Source organism: Rasamsonia byssochlamydoides (genome assembly GCF_041956645.1).
Source record: "Rasamsonia byssochlamydoides strain NRRL 3658 unplaced genomic scaffold VTN77scaffold_3, whole genome shotgun sequence".
NCBI classification, from domain to species: Eukaryota; Fungi; Ascomycota; class Eurotiomycetes; order Eurotiales; family Trichocomaceae; genus Rasamsonia; species Rasamsonia byssochlamydoides.
In genome coordinates this window covers 542,094-560,178 of record NW_027192386.1, presented here as the reverse complement: position 1 = coordinate 560,178, position 18,085 = coordinate 542,094, and the positions used below count along the sequence as shown (strand labels likewise).

General features: G+C 50.4%; 5 protein-coding genes across 5 annotated transcripts; 4 read left to right on the top strand and 1 right to left on the bottom strand.

The window, feature by feature from the left end:
• Positions 1 to 1,334: 1,334 nt before the first annotated feature.
• Positions 1,335 to 5,016, top strand: VTN77DRAFT_4265 (uncharacterized protein; the record flags this gene model as incomplete). Its single annotated transcript, XM_069420305.1, has 3 exons — positions 1,335 to 1,884; positions 1,940 to 4,033; positions 4,097 to 5,016. 3 exons carry the CDS (start codon positions 1,335 to 1,337, stop codon positions 5,014 to 5,016), a joined length of 3,564 nt encoding a protein of 1,187 aa, XP_069281936.1.
• A 3,344-nt stretch (positions 5,017 to 8,360) lies between these two features.
• VTN77DRAFT_4264 (uncharacterized protein) lies at positions 8,361 to 9,855 on the top strand (the record flags this gene model as incomplete). Its single annotated transcript, XM_069420304.1, has 8 exons — positions 8,361 to 8,398; positions 8,477 to 8,546; positions 8,610 to 8,678; positions 8,741 to 8,756; positions 8,826 to 9,026; positions 9,086 to 9,231; positions 9,297 to 9,609; positions 9,662 to 9,855. The coding sequence occupies 8 exons, from the start codon at positions 8,361 to 8,363 to the stop codon at positions 9,853 to 9,855; spliced, it is 1,047 nt and encodes a 348-aa protein (XP_069281935.1).
• Positions 9,856 to 10,570: 715 nt separating this feature from the next.
• Positions 10,571 to 11,455, top strand: VTN77DRAFT_4263 (uncharacterized protein; the record flags this gene model as incomplete). The annotated part of the gene is made up of 2 exons (XM_069420303.1): positions 10,571 to 10,941; positions 11,011 to 11,455. The coding sequence occupies 2 exons, from the start codon at positions 10,571 to 10,573 to the stop codon at positions 11,453 to 11,455; spliced, it is 816 nt and encodes a 271-aa protein (XP_069281934.1).
• A 1,063-nt stretch (positions 11,456 to 12,518) lies between these two features.
• VTN77DRAFT_4262 (uncharacterized protein) lies at positions 12,519 to 14,562 on the bottom strand (the record flags this gene model as incomplete). Its single annotated transcript, XM_069420302.1, has 5 exons — positions 12,519 to 12,556; positions 12,671 to 13,699; positions 13,772 to 14,312; positions 14,380 to 14,456; positions 14,559 to 14,562. The coding sequence occupies 5 exons, from the start codon at positions 14,560 to 14,562 to the stop codon at positions 12,519 to 12,521; spliced, it is 1,689 nt and encodes a 562-aa protein (XP_069281933.1).
• A 1,268-nt stretch (positions 14,563 to 15,830) lies between these two features.
• Positions 15,831 to 18,054, top strand: VTN77DRAFT_4261 (uncharacterized protein; the record flags this gene model as incomplete). Its single annotated transcript, XM_069420301.1, has 3 exons — positions 15,831 to 16,371; positions 16,520 to 17,010; positions 17,065 to 18,054. The coding sequence occupies 3 exons, from the start codon at positions 15,831 to 15,833 to the stop codon at positions 18,052 to 18,054; spliced, it is 2,022 nt and encodes a 673-aa protein (XP_069281932.1).
• Positions 18,055 to 18,085: the final 31 nt, after the last annotated feature.

Below are 18,085 nucleotides of genomic sequence, written 5' to 3'. Positions count from 1 at the left end.
CATCTGTCCTTTTAATCCCTAAAAGGATATTAGCAATTTTGTTCTAGAAGATAACCATAATTATGTGCCTTACCTGATGGAATGAGGTGACGCAATGCTGTGGATGATGGACGAAGACGAGAGCGGTGATAGAGGGCAACTCTGGCGGTGCTCAACACGAACATGTCAAGTCAACACGTCCTGCTTGAGGAACACGATAACTGAGGTACTGTGCAAGAAGACGATATCCTGGCTTATGGTAGGCAAGAGATGAAGAATGTAGGATAGAAGTGGTTTGGCGGAAAAAGGACCATGGCAGTATGAAATAGGTGAAGGTGAAGAAGCAAGGTGAATCTGGAGGCGGGAAGGTACATACATTACAACAAAGGAACTACGGATATTGTAAGGAAGATTCTGCCTGGAAAGTAGATAATAACTATATAACTGTCTCGCTTTGCTCGACTGGTTTGAACTCTGTTCTTTGCTCAGACTCTGCAAACCGGAAGTTGACGTTTTGTAATATGGTGATAGTAGTCAGACCTGGGGGCCAAGAGTCCAAGGCATACAACAGATGTAAGGCATGTATTCCATAAATAATTTGCACTGTCAGACATAGCGATGGAGACTCCGATCTGCATTTAGGCTCTGAGAGCCGGAGGGGAGAGCGCAGCCTAAAAATAGTGAAATTGTCTCTCATTCTTATCATTAGAGGTAGTTGCAGGTCTCACTTGCCAGTGGAAGCGGTCCCGCTGGGCGGCTGCCGGTCGCCATGCCGGATTAAGGCTGGGCAAGGCCGTTTTTCAGATCCGTTCCTGCCCCCGCTTGCGACAACAAAGGAACTACTTCCATACTGCTCCTGCTAGGTCCGGTAGTATGTTTTGACCAATCTTCCTTTCAACCCACCGTCAATCCATTGCGATTCCCTTATAGGTCACTCTTCGAATGCACGGACAGGCCCCCGTGTTCGCTTCTCGAGGGCATAAAAGTCCCAGTCGGTGCATTCCCACTGGCCGCCTTTCTGAGGACGATCGATTGCTCCCTTGAGCCTTCCGCGCATTGGGGTTTCTTAATTCGAAATCCGGAGGAGTTAATACAAGGACGGTTCGGCAGGTGCAACCGTGCAAGGCGGACCGCTGCATTTAAGGCCCCCTCGACAGCTTCCGATCTACATAGTTGGCGAACATCCCGGCTTAACCCCTACCGCTGGCTCCTATGACGACCCTTGCACAGTCTCAGTGAAGCTTGGAATATCGACGGGGAAAAAAAAGAGTACCGTTCCGGATTAAAAGAAAGCGAACACGGTCGCTCTCGTTTTTGCTACCTACACCCAAGGCCCAAGATATAAATGTGCACATATGCAGTCGTGGTCTGCCCGCTTGCTCTCGACCCCGTCGTCATCGAGCTCGAATGCAACTCACTCAAACCAAGCTACCACTCTGAGTGATGCGGAAAGAAGTGCGCCGATACCTATTGATTACGCCGTTCCTGTGATCAATCCCCCGCGTACGTCTCCGGGGCCACCATCCCGCCGCCGCGCACACGCTCGCTCGATCAGCCACCCCTTCCCGTCCATCTTGCCAAGCAGCGCCAAAAAGGGTGAAAGGAAGGTTACGAAGAAGGATTTTCTCGATTCAGATGATGACGATGAGGTGACCTATGTTCCCGAACCGCGATCCAGTAGCCCGCGGAAGGGATGGACGTCAGGAGAGGACTTTGTGAGCGGAAAATGCATGACATGCAATTCCACCGTGCGATGGCCGAGGAACCTGAAAGTCTTCCGGTGTACAGTATGCCTGACAGTCAACGACTTGGAGCCTTGTTCCAACTCTCACGACCTTCCTCCTGACCATGGTCATCCCCCTCCTCCCCCTCCGAAGGATGGGTCTTCAAAGACCACCGTCCCAGGTACGTTATTGTGAGAAGCCTTCTTACTCTAAGCATGTTCTTACGGTATCCCTAGTTACTCCATTGTCTGTCGATCGAACGCGGGCTATTATCGATCATTGTCTGTCGGTTTACCTACGGAGCCAATTAGATGGTCGCCAACCCTCCCCATCTACGCCTTTTCGCCATTGTCCAGAGAAGAGGGGTGTTCAGCAGCGCACTATTGATCAGTCAGAGCCATGGCGGTCCGCTGCAGGTCCAGGATCGATACCAAGCCCCGCGAAGAGACAAGACAGCAGACAGGACAGCAGATTCCTCACGACGCCATCGATCGGTATAGAACGCAAAGACCCTCGTGCCAGAAGCCGTTCTAGTTCCGATACTCCGCCTGTGCGGAGGATTGATCGCTCCCCACAAGGGAGAGATCGATCCCCTCATGGCGCTGAACAGAAGGGCCGTTCCGAGAGTCGCCCGTCTATCTTTCGTCCTCTCGAGGACTACATAATCAGCTCCTTCACAGGCTGTGACTGTCTGAATATTTCATTCATGTCAACCCGCCCATCGCATCGAACTGCCAGTGAAAACAATCCACCAAAGATGAAGGTCGAATCGTCATCAGTGCCTAATTATCAGGATGCCCCGGTCTTCGAACTCGATGCAAAGACTTTGCTCCTGGGAGATGTCGCGGAAAATTCTTCCTGGTGGATGGGAGGTCGACCCCGCCATCATGAGACTAAGGATCCATACGCGAGAGACAAATCTCCGGCCCCGTCTAAATCTCGTGTGACATCAAGATCTCCTCGAATCGAATGGGCGGAACTGGCTGAATGGTATCGCTTGGTAATCAACGCAGGAGAGTCATGGAGGGACAAGTGGTTTGCGATGGCTCCGGCTGATACCAGTGGACAAGGATCGGAGAGAAAGAAGCAATGGGAGTCGGTTGACTTGGCTGTTCTGGAGAAGGAGATCAGCGATGCGCGTATACATACTCAACGGACGCTTCTCAAAGCGACTGAGAATCTTCTGAAGCGGCCTCGACGTCCTCTCCGGCGTCCAGAGGATGCCAGGTTCCTTCTCATGTTGCTTGCAAATCCTCTGTTGTACTCCGGCACCTCACCCCCAACCCAGCGTGCAGAACCACCGGGCGGAGAGCAAGGATCGATCACCAACTTTCGCAGATCGTATAATCTGGCCGATCACAACTCGGGCCGGCGAGGAGAAGTGGCACCTGCCAAGTCGAAATCGGGAGGGCCGGGCCACCATTCTGGTATCATCAAGAGGATCTTGGGTTTGATTTCCAATCTGCCCAACGATTGCCACCACTATTTGATTAGCTGGTTCTCTCGTTATTCGGAAGGGCATTTTGAAAAACTCGTAAACCTCGTTGGGGGGTTTGTCACCTATCGACTGATGCGGCAGCATGGACAGCAGCGGAGTGAAACTGCTCAGCCAACCAACGGCCTCGTCCCAAGCCTCCCAGACACTCTGGGAAATACTCACGCCGCACAACTACACGCGGCACTCAATGGACGACCTCCCTCCAAGCCCCCAAATGACGGCGGCCGACGACTCATCGTCTACGGTGAAGATTGGCAGATCAGGGCAGCTGCACGAGTAATGGCGTTGCTGTTTGCAGCGAACAACTCCAATATTCCCCGGAAGCGCGATGGCATCCTTCATGATCAGAGAGCGCCGAACCCCGGGCTCGCGGCTAAACAGCACGCTTACAATCATGGCCAAATGATCCCCATCAGCGCGTTCTACAATACCCTGTTGGATTACTCTGATTTGGTTGCGGATTTTGAAACGTGGGAATCCCGGAGTGGAAAGTTCTCCTTTTGCCAGTACCCATTCTTTCTCAGTATTTATGCGAAGATCCGGATCCTGGAATATGATGCGCGCCGCCAGATGGAAATCAAAGCGCGGGAGGCGTTCTTTGACAGCATTCTCAGTCGCAAGGCTGTTAGCCAGTATCTGCTTCTCCGAGTCCGACGAGATTGCCTGGTCGAGGACAGTTTACGGGGTGTCAGCGAGGTGATAGGGTCCGGCCCAGAAGAGGTCAAGAAGGGTTTGCGGATCGAATTCATCGGCGAAGAGGGCGTCGACGCTGGAGGACTCCGCAAAGAGTGGTTTTTACTGCTTGTGAGAGAGGTCTTCGATCCTAATCATGGTATGGCGTCGATCCCCTTTTAGGTGTACGACGGTTGGAAAATGCCCGCTCACAATCGACTAGGTCTCTTCGTCTACGACGACGATTCTCGTTTCTGCTATTTCAATCCGTTTTGCTTCGAATCGTCAGAGCAGTTCTTCTTGGTTGGGGTCCTGTTGGGTCTGGCGATCTACAACTCCACAATTCTGGACGTCGCTTTACCACCGTTCGCCTTCAAGAAACTTTTGGCTTCAGCACCGCCGTCGAGTGCCTCTTCAATGTCGACCGCGCGAAACACCTATACGTGCACGCTTGATGATCTCGCTGAGTATCGGCCAGCATTGGCCAAAGGGCTGCGGGCCCTGCTTGAATTCGATGGGGATGTCCAGGAGACTTTCTGCTATGACTTTGTCGCCCAGATCGACCGCTATGGCCAACGTGTTGAAGTGCCTCTCTGCCCTGGAGGGGAGAAGAGGCCTGTGACGAACGCCAATCGGCACGAGTTTGTGAATCTCTATGTCCAGTATTTGCTAGATACCTCTGTCCAGAAACAATTTGAGCCTTTCAAGCGGGGCTTCTTCACAGTGTGCGGAGGCAATGCCCTCTCGCTTTTCCGACCTGAGGAAATCGAGCTCCTGGTGCGCGGCTCCGACGAACCTCTGGACGTGGCCTCGCTGCGTGCGGTTGCTACCTACGAAAATTGGCCCAGCGGGAACCCCGAGTCTGAACCAGCGGTTCGATGGTTCTGGGAATTCTTTGCCGATGCATCGCCCCAGGATCAAAGGAAAATCCTGTCGTTCATCACCGGCAGTGATCGGATTCCTGCGATGGGAGCGACGAGCTTGAGCATCCGGATATCCTGCCTCGGGGAAGACTCGTCTCGGTATCCGATCGCGCGCACCTGTTTCAATACCTTAGGGCTCTTCCGGTATTCTACGAGGCAGAAGCTCGAGCATAAGCTGTGGGGGGCTGTCGTGAATAGTGAAGGATTCGGGTTGAAATGATTCGTTCAGGGGAGGAGTGTGAGATAGATGCCCTGGTGGCATGTCGCGAATGCAAGAAATCATGTACATACATCAAAGTCATCATCAAGTCAGCATCATTATTGGTATTGCCGAAATGGCCACTTTATGATCATTGTTTTGAGGAAAGCATTGAGAATAGATTTCAGCAAGATGATCCACGGAAACAGAACAGAACGCAGTATATATTACCCAATTATAGTCCTGCCAGCGAAGTGGTCGCAACTCAGTAACTCAGATGGGAGAGTGTCCCATTCACATTCACAATGCTTTTCATTGTCACTGTCACCTCTTGGCTGTGTACATAAATACATGGTAGATAGATAGATACGCAGGGGTGTTTTTCTTTTTTTTCTTTTTTTTCTTTTTTTTTTTTTCGCTATTTTACTAACTTTCATTGTCTTAAAAATGGGGTCGCAGTCTGGCATGCCAACACGGAGTACTCCAGGACAAAATTCTCAAGAAAGAAAACCAAGTCGATTTGGAAGCAAGCAAACTTGGTTTTCCCCCCTCCCACCCCCCCCTTCCTTTCCTTTACTCCCTTCTTTTAACATTCTGTTTTAATTTTCTGTTATTTCCGTTATTGTTCACCGCTTCCTAAGAGAATAGTTAGGTAGGTAATTCTTAATCTTTACTGAGTTCAGTTCCGTCTACATACTCCATATACCCTGTACTACTCTACTATGTCAAAATTCCAGGGCAAAACATGGATATCTTGTGAGTTTATTTCTCAACAACATTATATAGTAATAGTACGTATAAGAAAATATATATATATATATATATTTAATTAGAAAACAAGCCTTTATTAAATGCCAGCACGTAGGATTTCTAGGTGGTAGTGCTCTCACCCATGGAGCAAGCACGTACCCGAAAAAAAACGAAGGAGATGGAAGGTGATGGACTATGTTATTTTTTTTGGGTTCAAACCAGCCTGTTTTCTCATTCTCTTCATCTTTTCTTTTCTAATAATCATTGCTATTCTCTCATGTTCTTCTACTAGGAGTTCTAGTGTTTCTAGTCAAATTTTAGTCTTCATATCGTTTCTCCCCTTTCTCCGCTCGGGCGGGTTGTTTCAACAGGGGGGTAAAGGAGGCTAACAAAGTCAGGTGACTGTCAAATTTTTATAGCGAAAAGCTTATATAAAATAATATTAAGCTTACAAAAATAATAACTTACTATATATAGGCTTTATAGGGATTTCTTATAGGGTTCTTATACTTTGCACCCCTAAATAAAGCCTTATTTATACAGTACGGTATACCTAGATGCTCCGGGACCTTCGGCCCTCTGCAAGCCTGTATTGCAAGTCTTTATAAGGCCTAAAAGGGTGACTATAGCTATAGGCTTTGCGGGGGCTATATAGGAGTAGGCAGATTTCATGAATTTGGTGGGGTATGCTTATTTATACCCACAGCAGGAGACAGTTTACATGCTTATTAAAAAGCGCGTTGTAACAAATGAACGTTATTTCAATTATAATAGAGTAGAAGAGTAGAAGTAGATACAAGAGCAGATAGATTATTTATTTACTTTTCTACTAAATTTAGTTGTCTTAAAAAAAAGGGTCGCAGTCTGGCAATTACAGTATTAATATAGTCGTCACTCCAGGGACAAATTCTCGACAAAGAAAGTCAAGCCAATAAGCAAGCAGACTTCCCCTTTTCTTTTCTTTTCTAGTATTTTTCTATTTCATAATTTTCTGTTATTGTTCACCGAATTCTTTACTGAGTTAGTTTTACTCAATTCCATCTACTGCATGTCAGGGACTCAGTCAGGCTTTCAGGCTTCAGGCCACGCCACGCCAGCGCTTACGATCGCCGCCAAGCCATTAAGGAGGGGGTGCTCGTTAGGGCCGCAGCGCGCCAAGTGGGGGGACTGGAGAGGCGCGGGGCGGCGGGGGAAAAGAAAAAGAAAACAAAAAAGATTCTTCTGTCCTCATGACTGGACTTGACTCGGATAGTTCGACTCATTACTAATCGACGGGCTGAAATATGGATTGCTCACTCACACCGCTGGATCTTATCTGTCAGCAATTACGGAGTACAATTGTATTCCGTATTTCCGTATACCCCAGGCTTTTTTTTTTCGAAGTCTAGAACGTCGCGACTCGCACTCAGAATGGGGTGTCAGAAAGGCTGAAAGCGGATGTGGCAGCGATCTAGTAGCGAACTATGCTCTGTAGGCTGTAGCGTAGGCCCCCAACTCATTTTGTGGCTTCAACGACGGTTCTGCGATTCTCCATTTTTTTTTTGTCCGGGGACCGGGGAAGAGGGGAGCTTCGTCCCGCTAGTTGAGTCGGAGGGGCAGCCAACGCTGGGGGTTAGGTAGGAAGCAAGAGATATGTATGTCAGTATGAGCTACCTCATTGTATGCATTTTCTTCAATTCTCTCCACTGAAGCTGACTTGGTGATAGGAGTACGGAGTATATAGCATGGCTCTTCACTCTTACCTACTGTATGACTTACATGGCATGCTTAACGGTACGGAGCGGAGTACTCCGTATTTTAGTGGTCATGTGAATTGAGAGCATCCCGTCCGATCCATTTAGTAGTTGTTAGTCGGGACCGGAATGGCGGGTTCGGGGATCCAACAAGACGAATCCGACCAGACACCCCTAGTCATTTACTGATTCTTCTTGTTGGGGAGAGCAAGAATTGAACCGAACCGCCTGCGGCACACGGCACACATTGTATGATTTGTATCGGGAGCGGTTCGGAATCGCTGTGCATCACCCTTCTCGGGGTACTCCGTACATATGTAACTAAGTCATGCCGGATGAACTGTCCTGCATTATTACTTCAGCATGGAAGGAGGAGGGATGGCATGCGCAATGGGCAATTGGGCCATGGCTGCCGTGTTTCGTGGCGATAAGTTTGACGGATCCCCGCGAGCATGTCCACTAACGACTCTCTGTTGATCCCCAGCGTTGCTAACTGGACTCTCTGACCTCATTGTCTCTCCCTCGCGACCCGCAGTGACTTGTCCGAGAGGAAAGTTAAGTACTCCGTATGCCCGCTGCTTCGCTCGTCTCTTCACAATCCGCTCTCTCTCATCCCTTTCAATCTTTCTCAACCCTTGCCCTGTATCCAGACCGGATTTTCTTGTTAATAGGGTGAGTGCAACACCGTCGTGGTGACTGACATCCATCCCCTCATCCCACCTCACACCGCTTTCCCATCCCCCCGAAAAGAAGCTTCTCCCCCCGCTTCAAGGCGGGGACACCACATAACTTGACTGACGTCCTTGTTTCGCTGACATCGCCAACTCGCAGATTTCTTCTCAATTATCTCTCATTCAAAAGTCATCACATCACATCGACACAATGGCTGCCAATGTGCCCAAGACCATGAAGGCTCTCAGGTCAGCCTCCCAATTGATCTCGCACTCCAATATTCTGTCGATGCAACGCGGCTAACCGGGTGATTTTTCTCTCCACAGATATGAGAAGCCTGAGACTTTTAGCATCGTCGAGATTCCTGTTCCCACTCTGCGTGATAACGATGTCTTGGTATGACCCTCGAGTCAACTGACGCGGGACAAGATGGCTGACCTGTGATTTTGGATGGATTAGATCAAGGTCAAGGCCTGTGGTGTCTGCGGTACCGATCTGCACATTCACGAGGGAGAATTCCTTGCCAAGGTGCGTATATATCTTTTTACCTCTTCGCCTCGAATAATCCCGCTGACAGCATCTCAACTCAGTTCCCTCTCGTTCCTGGTAAGTTTGTCAACTGCAGCGCTCTACCAGCATTCAATCCTTGGCAACTGTTCTGATGGTCTGTCATAGGCCACGAGACTGTCGGTGTTGTTGCCGCAGTTGGACCCAAAGTCAAGGGCTTTGAGATCGGTGAGCGTGTTGTTGCAGACAACTCCGAACTTTGCGGCGAATGCTTCTACTGCCGGCGAGGAGAAGAGTTGCTCTGCGAGCACTTCGAGGCTCACGGTGTCACCATGAACGGTGGTTTCGCCGAGTACTGCGCCTATCCTGGTAAGCAATCGAAACAGCTCCTCTGGCTCAATGAGGAGAGACTGACAGAATCCGCACAGCCGGCCGTGTCTTCAAGATCAAGAACCTCTCTGATGTGGAGGCCACTCTGCTGGAGCCCGCTTCCTGCGCCGCTCACGGTCTGGACAAGATTGCCCCCAAGATGGGCTCGTCCGTCCTCCTGTTCGGCGCTGGTCCCACTGGTCTGGTAGGATTTCCCGAGCTCTGTTCGTAGGTCGATTTCCATTGCTGACCCAAGGTTCAACTGTATAGGTCCTTGCTCAGATGCTGCGTCTGAACGGAGGATGCCGCGTCGTCGTTGCTGCGCCCGAGGGTCTGAAGATGGACTTGGCCAAGGAACTCGGCGCTGGTGATGAATACGTTGCTCTTTCTCGCACGAACCCTGAGGCTCAGTTTGAGAAGCTGAAGGCCGACAACCCGTACGGCTTCGACATTGTCGTCGAGGCTACCGGCAGTGTGAAGATCCTGGAGGATGCCATCAACTACGTCCGCCGTGGAGGCAAGCTCGTCGTGTATGGCGTGTACGCCAACAAGGACCGTGTGACGTGGCCCCCAAGCAAGATCTGTAAGTCTGTCGTTTTTTCCCATCAAGTAATCTGTTACTAATACCGATCTAGTCGGTGACGAAATCACCATTCTCGGCAGTTTCTCCGAGACCTACAAGTTCCCCGCCGCCATCGACTACCTGGACTCCGGCAAGGTCAAGGTCAAGGGTATCGTGAACAAGACCTTCAAGCTGGAGCAGTGGGAGGAATGTCTGGCGTCGTTGAAGAACAAGACCGCCATCAAGGCCGCCATTACCTTTGACTAGATGGAACAAACACCTCGTTTCTAGAGAGCGATGACGCCGTTCTTAGACTAAAAATCCTGTGTTGAATATCCGAATAATGACATGAATGAAGAAGAAAACATCTATGTGTGCACAACTTTTGCAATGGATTGAATGCATTAGAGCTTGTGTACAGTATTTTGGAAAAGAAACCCAGCATTTATAGGGCCGTCAATTGAGTGAGGACCTTGATAAACAGTGAACCTGTGCGCTAAGCTAAGCCTTTGCACCTGAGCGAAGTTCGGAGTTCCAATTGCTCCACAACCATTGGTCCTGTACTAAAATAGTATTAGATTGTGCCATTTGCATGACTTTTAGGAGAGCCGCCATCCTTTCGTTAGTAATTTGTATTCGTAATTTTAAGTGTTGGTCTCCCTGGCTGCCCTGTTGTAGCTCTGTATGTATCTTGGAAAGAACAGGCCTGACGGTGGTTGGATATAACGTCATAACCGTGGATTGCTATTAGTTACTGCCCGGAGTTTGGGGTGCTTTACAGGTAAATTACATACATACACAGCTGGTGACTTACCCGCCACGGATAAATTACAAACTACCAACCGAGCTTCATCACCGTCCTACGTATGTAGAGCTTCATACAGCTTTTCACAACCTCGCAACGGCAATCCTACCCAGACACCGCTCCTTTCTTATAACTTACGCCCTCGATTGTCAATAGCAAGTCCAAGTCCAAGCCAACATGGTCAAGCCCCTCACATTCAAAGGCGACAAAAAGCCAAAGAAACGAAAGCATCGCGAAGCCGATCACGACCATGACCAGGCGGTCGTCCCGAGTACCGCAGGAGCAGTAGAAGACGAGACTACCGACGACCAGAGCTGGGTCTCTGCCGACGTCCCCACGGACATCAACGGTCCCATCATCTTCGTCCTCCCCTCGACGCCCCCGACGTGCATCGCCTGCGACGCCAATGGCAAGGTCTTCGCCAGCGAGTTGGAGAATATGATCGATGGCGATCCGCGGACGGCAGAGCCTCATGATGTCCGACAGGTTTGGGTCGCGACTAGGGTGGCTGGGAGTGAGAGCTTCAGCTTTAAGGGACATCATGGGAAGTGAGTATCCCCCCTTCCCGTCTGACATTAATTTCAGCTTGAGCTAAACAACTCTTTTTGTTTTATTAGATACCTCAGCTGCGACAAATACGGTATCCTCAGCGCCACCGCCACCGCCATCTCACACTTCGAATCCTTCCTCGCCATCCAATCCCCCGATACACCGGGGATGTTCTCCTTCCAGACGCGGGGCGGCGACTCAGAGACCTTCCTGACCATCAAGGAAGGTTCCAAGACATCTAGCCCCGTGGAGATCCGCGGCGACGCGACCAGCATCTCGTTCGAGAGCACGATGCGCGTCCGCATGCAGGCGCGCTTCAAGCCCCGCGTCAAGGCGTCCAAGGAGATCAAGGCGCGCGAGAAGATCAGCCGCAGGGAACTCGAAGCTGCGGTGGGACGACGCCTGGAGGACCATGAGGTCAAGAGGCTGAAGAAGGCGCGCAGAGAGGGCAATTTCCATGAGGAGGTCCTCGATGTGAGGGTTAAGGGGAAGCATGATAAATTTGCGTCGTGATCGTGATATCCTTCCTGCGGAGACTATCTATCTGTCTATCTATCGCTGCAAGTTGCATGCATGCATGCATGCATACATCCTGGTCAAAGCACGCGCAGCAGGGAAGGGGAAGAAAGACCACATAGCGAGTGCGTGCGTGCATGTTTCTCGTCAAACGGCATTTCCGTCAAACGTCAAGAGGAAGAAGAGAAAAGATGCTACGATTTCCGAAATTCGATTCTGACGCGCACCCAGCAGTCAGTCGACTACTCCGTTGGATTTAACCAGAGAAAAAAAAACGCTCGACGATCAATGCAACTGTCCTGCTGTTGATGTGTGTGCATGTGTGTGGAAGCAAAGCAAGAGTTGGGCAGCTGGCCAGAAGGCAAGGCAAGGAAGACTGTCATGTCAGATCAGTGACAGTTGTTGTTTTATTCTTTGGCCATGGAAACACAAGCAAGCAAGCGCACACCGCAGACTGGACAGACGTCAAGTCGTCAAGTCAAAATACCTCCCCCTCCCATAGCCCATAGCCATGAGAAATCAGGCCTGTCTTTTTGCTATGGCGAGCGTATACTACAGCTAGCTGCTTAGCTTCTTTTTAATTTTAATAGCAACAGGTGTTCTTTGTTGTTGCGCGAAAAAATGAAAGAAAATTCTCGGCTTGTGAACAAGAAAGAAGACTTGCCAGGATCAAGATATGTGCCGTGAATGGATGGAATGGAAGCTATCATGTGACTATTATGAACAATTACAGTATAAAATAATTCATAAACGGATACGACAGGACAGACTCGCATGCGATTCAGGCTCTCGATCGAGGGTATCAATCAATTCTATTTTTTTTTTACAAATCAATCCTCTATCTATCTATGATAGTAGCTCATGCGTTTCCCCCATAGACCCATAATGATAATGATAATAGTAATAATAAACAATAACAAGACATGTGTGCTGGTCAACAGCTTGTGTGGATCATGCAGAATAAGAAAAAAAAATGTAAATCTTGAAGCCTGTTGCGCCGCCAGTGCTCCTTCTCCTAACTTGTGGGTATCTTGTGGCATACTGAATCCGTTTTATGATGTCACGAGCCAGGAATGAATTTCCTGACCATCGTCCGCCCTTCATGCTTGCATTATTAGTAGCAGAAGTTAAAGGGGGGCAAAATGCTGCAGTCTGACAGAACGAAAGGCTCGAAAGCGGACAAGACAAGGAGGAATGGTTAAGTGGACTCACATTTTGGCTGATTGGGCGCCCTTGGTACAGGCCGCGTACGCGGTCTTCTTGCGTCAAGATCTGTGAGAGGGGGCCCGAGAGGGGGCCCCAGTAACGCCATGGCTCTTCTTTGTATCATCTTCCGTCGAACGGCATCGTAAACGTCACCAGTTTGGTTTTGCTGCTCAACTGGTGCTGGAGCAGCGAGCTGTCTGGCTTGGGAAGACTGTCTGTTCATGTCCGGACGAGCATTGGTGTTGGGGACAGCAGGCCTTCTGCGAATGAAGATATCCAGCAGTGAACGACCACAGAAACGAACTCGGTCAAAAACGCCGAGTCCACGCCTTTCGATGTTGCGTCGCCGAAGTCTTCTCATGCGCTGCTCACGATGAACCATGAAGTTGGTTACCTGGTCTGAGAGAAAATTTGGGGGTAGAACATTCTTCTTGCACACAGGACAGAGACTGCTGTCCCGCATGAGAAACGGGTCGATGCACTCAGGATGGAAGATGTGCAGGCATGGAAGCTCGCGAACAAGGGAAGAACCAGGAACAAAATCCTCGAGACAGATGGCACAGGTAAGTTGTGAAAATGTGAGGCGAAAAGCATCTCTACTCCGCGGGGCAGGGTTCACATCTGGCCAAATCTCATCGAGGATTGCTGATGATATCTCATCCTCGTCCTGCTCACTACGAGCTGGTTGGGAAGCGGAAACTCCGTCAACACCCGCCTTTTTAACAACTGGAGCAGGTTCAGAAGGACTGTCGACAGGCGTTTTGTCTGAGAGTGATGGCGGTTTTGTGGTAGAAAGGTCCGGATATGTATACAGCAGTAACTTGACCAGCACTTGAGGTGGAACGACCGTTCGCTTGATACCCAGGGATTCGAGATCAATTTCTCCTGAAATAATTCTCCTTCGCAGATTTTCACGGCGTCTTTTCTGCATGTATTTTACAGAAAAATAAGCGAGGAGCATGACCAAGAGCAAAATACCCAGGATAGCAAGAATAAACACCCAGATGCCCGGCACGGGTGTTGTGTCGCTAGGTTCTAGCAGGCCATCAGTGAAGCCGTTCGACAGATATTATTTGACAGGGCATTTTTGATATTTCGGGATATTACCTAAGTCGAGAAGGGCATACAGCCTAGCGCAATTCACTGGTGCAAAAGTCCCCATAACGTCTGGACTGAGTTGGGATTCAGTCGAGCCTCCCGAATACTGAGCCAGTTCGTGCATCAATTTCGATCCTGCAGGACCCGAAATGGCGTAAACAGGGTATGCATTGTCCTTCTTCCACTGGCCTCCATCCCCCAGACTCCAGATAGGGCTGCTAGCTGGAGGCGGCTTCCCTGTGTCCTGGCTTTGAGGTTGATAGAAAATGAGGGCTCGGGCAGATGCTCGTCTCGACGCAGCAAGATACCCCTGAGTGCAATTCCGGGAAACCCACGGAGCGAGTCCTATTATGTCATGATCGTAGTCGGGAAGATCTCTTTCTCGCGTGACGTTCTGGGGGACAAACGGTTCCGTGATCTTGTTACACGGGTCTGTAGGCTCGAGACTCGGGACGAACAATAGCCCCCTGAAGGAATCCTCCGCGGGAGGATTGTTACTGGAGAGTGTCTGGATTGTGCCATCAAGAACGAATCGAAAAGAGATGCTTTGCTGCGTCCACATACACCATCAATCCCTGCTACAAGATTCAGGAGGAGAACACGAGAGAGATCCTTACATTCACATATGGACGGCCGCATCCAGTAGTACCCGGTCCCGCGAACAGGGTGACAGCCGTCGTCCTTGTTTGCGCAGCTAGTCGAGAAGGCGGAAAACTGTTAGCGAACAGCATCTTGGAGTGCAACGCAGCATGTTGAATGTAACAATGTTATGGTCGCTTGACCTGGGAGGACCTACCCATGGTGCGCTCAGTTGCGTAAGCATACCTAGGTAATCTGGTATCCGATGGGAAAGAGCATCCTGAGAGGCTCTGGATTAAACAGGGGACAACCAGCACTTTAAACTTATGAAATGGGAGATTGGAGACTGCGTCGCTGCCATTCCGATAGTTGCAGAAACGGAAAAGAATGTAGCGATAAACACATGTTTACAGATAGGAATGCAGGAGTAAAACAGAACGCTGATTGGGTGAAGGAGCCTGTCAGTCTTGAGGGTGGACCCTTGTGTCGGTGAGAGAGAAATCGAGGTATCTGAGAGTGTCGAAAACGATCTGAATGGCATTTGAGACATCTGGGGTTCCTTCAGGTTCATCAACTGCAGAAGGCATCTATCTCACTAAACACTGGAGCTTGCAGACACGACACAGGATTCTCCAGAATTGCTGGCTGTTAGAGGAGAAAAAAAATCTTTCATAGATCTTTCGCATTTACATCGTAAGTTCCGAGTCAGTGTCATCGTCATCTGGGTGAATTGAGACCCCGTATCTTCAGAGAGCTGCCGAGTACTGGGCCTGTTGATGGTGGAGCACAGGCTGCGGATGGCCTACGGTAACCGACCGTGGAGAATGCCTAGACTGGCACGAGAGAAGAATAGTAAACATTACATCAGCACGCATAGATGTGTAAGACATGGCTAGTACTTTGCTATCAGAAATAGATCAGTTGATGCGACTGCTGGAGACGCCGCTGGCATTCTATCATGCACCACTTCCTCTGCCTTCGAGCATCGGTGCTTGATTTCTGGGAGTTTCAGATGCCAAGAGAGGCTAACGCGATCTGACGCGATCGTGACTTCCCGTTGTGTGGCTTCCGATTTGCCGCCCGGCCTGTTTTGCGCGGGGAAGGAGCAATGCCAGCACGTGATCAGCACGGACAACATCTCATCTCACTCCTACCTGGGCAGTCTAATCACCTGCGACTCCTCGAGATACGACCATTCTTCTTTTCTCGCTTGTCATTTGTTTCTGAACGCCTCTCATCTGAGTGGGCAATGCAAACATCGCTGTGCGCTGATGTTGCCCAGAAGCTGCTAAAGTGGAATTAAGTGAGAACGCGCCTAACTTGATGGCGAAATGATCCTTCGACAGTCAAAGGTTTAATAAGTGCCTCGACAAATCGCTTCCTCTTTTGGTCTTTCAGAGCTGGAAACTACCTCTCGGTTTGGTGGTCGCACTTCTACTTTGAACGGACAGAACTACCGCCTTCATCCTCGCACCGTCACGTCGCTATCATGCCTCTCGCCAACAAAGGCAAGGGCAAGGGCCGCGAAGCCAGGCAGTCGCGCAGTCGAAATACTACACCAAGCTCTGGCTTGAGCGCGAGTACTACGACAGGAGCGTCATCAGCTCCCGGCTACCTCGATAACGATGTCTCCAAACTGTTCTCGTCGTCGACCGTCCAATACGCTGACATCCTGGAGCGACTCGGCGGTGGTGGAACGATTCCGGACTCCAAAACTTTGGAATTGCTCGGCGAACATCTCAAAACGTTAAGCCAGCTGGCTGACGCCAGAGGCGATGTTTGCAATGCGGGAATGCGAGAGCTGTCCCAGCGGCGCAAAGAGGTGCTGGAGGACCAAAGGGAGCAGGAACAGATGGAGCGGGATGCCGAAGAACGAATGAGGATGAAGAGAGAGGCTGATGAGGAGGAGGATGGTAGCCGCGCTCTTAAGGGAGGAAAGCTGAAGAAGCGCAAGGAGCGGCCCTCAAAGGAAGACCGTCCGCTGGCCGTCGGAGCCCACGAAATCACCAGGCAGGATGGAGGAGAACTAGGTGAGTTGATTCTGCTCCAAAAACACCGGCGACTTCACTTTTCACGCAAATGGATGCTGCGACTACGACATCCCACTCCTCCATTCCTTAAGATGGGACACGAGAGCTTTGTATCAGCAAGCCAGGGTATGCTAATTGATTCTCTTAGGCGATCGGAAACGAAGTCGCGAGACTACTTCTCCCTCATCCAAAAAATCCCGAGGTCTGGCCTCGGGCAGCACATCCTCCCTTTCCCCACCGTCACTGGCATCCCCGCCTCCTGCTTGTCCTGGTGATGTTCCCGAGGCAGTCGGTTCACCAGCTTCAGACGAAAGTTCAGAGTCGCACCAGCCGGAGCCAGCACCGGCCGTTCCTCAATATCAGGTCTTCGGACCCGACCCGTTGAGATTCCCTGACCCAACTATTTACCATATTCGTGAAGTTACGCCCGGTATGACCGATGAGGAGAAAAAGGAAATTTACTGCGTGGCCGACTTTCCCAAGAGTGATTTGAGCCACTTGATGGCCGGAACGCCACCAGACAAAGATTTTAGCAATTCGAAGCCGACAAACCAGGTTAGCGCAAACACCTTCGCAACCTATATCGACCCTTATGTCCGCCCGTTGACCGAGGAGGACATCGCATTCTTGAAAGAAAAGGTACGTATTCCACTCTTTTCGCTCTCTTGAGCGATCTTGTTAACATTTGACTAGGGAGATCGTACCACGCCTTTTGTGATGCCGCGACGAGGAAAGAAGCATTACACTGAGATATGGGCGGAAGAAGACGGTGCGCTGGGTGTTGATCAGTCCAACGCTGAACGAGAACGCCTTCCGTTGAACCAGGGCCGTGGTAACATCGAACAAGTGACTGATGAAACCGCCGAGACAGACAAAGTCTCTGTCGGGCCCCTGGTCAGTCGCCTCTACTCCCTCCTTCGTTATGAGCATCGCGCTCCTCCAGATGAAAATGCCGCGAACGGAACTACCAATGGAGACACCTCGATGAATGGTTTCTTGAATGGCGACTCTGCTATGGACCTCGATCATCCGACGGGCGAATCGGAAAACAAACCTCAACCTTCTGCAACATCTTTCCCCGATGCATCTCCAAGTAGTTTCAAGGTCCCGGCTGCTAAACTCGAACACGCCCAGTTGGATGAGCGTCTGAAAGCCGAACTCCGTTATGTTGGCTTCCTTGGCCCCGACGACAATCCTGATTTTGACGCGCATTACGATGATGACATCGCACAGCGTCTGCGGTTGCTGCAGAGCGAGCTGAAAAAGCAAATGATCATCAACGGTGCCCGCAAGGCTCGACTCTTGGAGATCGCTCGCGAGCGTATGGCCTATCAAGAGTACAGTACGATCCACGACGACCTGGACGCTCAGGTACAACAGGCGTATTTGAAGCGCACGCGCACACTTGGAAAGAGCAAAAAGGGCTCGCAAGCCAAGCATCGACCCGGAGGCGCTGGTGGTGGCAGTCACGTCGTCAGCGCGGCAGGGGTTGGCCGACCGGGTATCGGGGATGTCGCGCGGACACTCATGGACCGTCGCAAGCGCTGGCGCGACTGCATTGGTCCTGTCTTCAAAGATTGCAAGACCACTGTCCCCGGCAAGGGCGAGACCATTTTCGATCCGGCCATAATGGCGGAGTACGAGAAGGCGGAATTGGAGGGATGGGATGAGGAACAAGAGTGAGCTGACTCTTAGAAAAATGGGGTTACGTTTG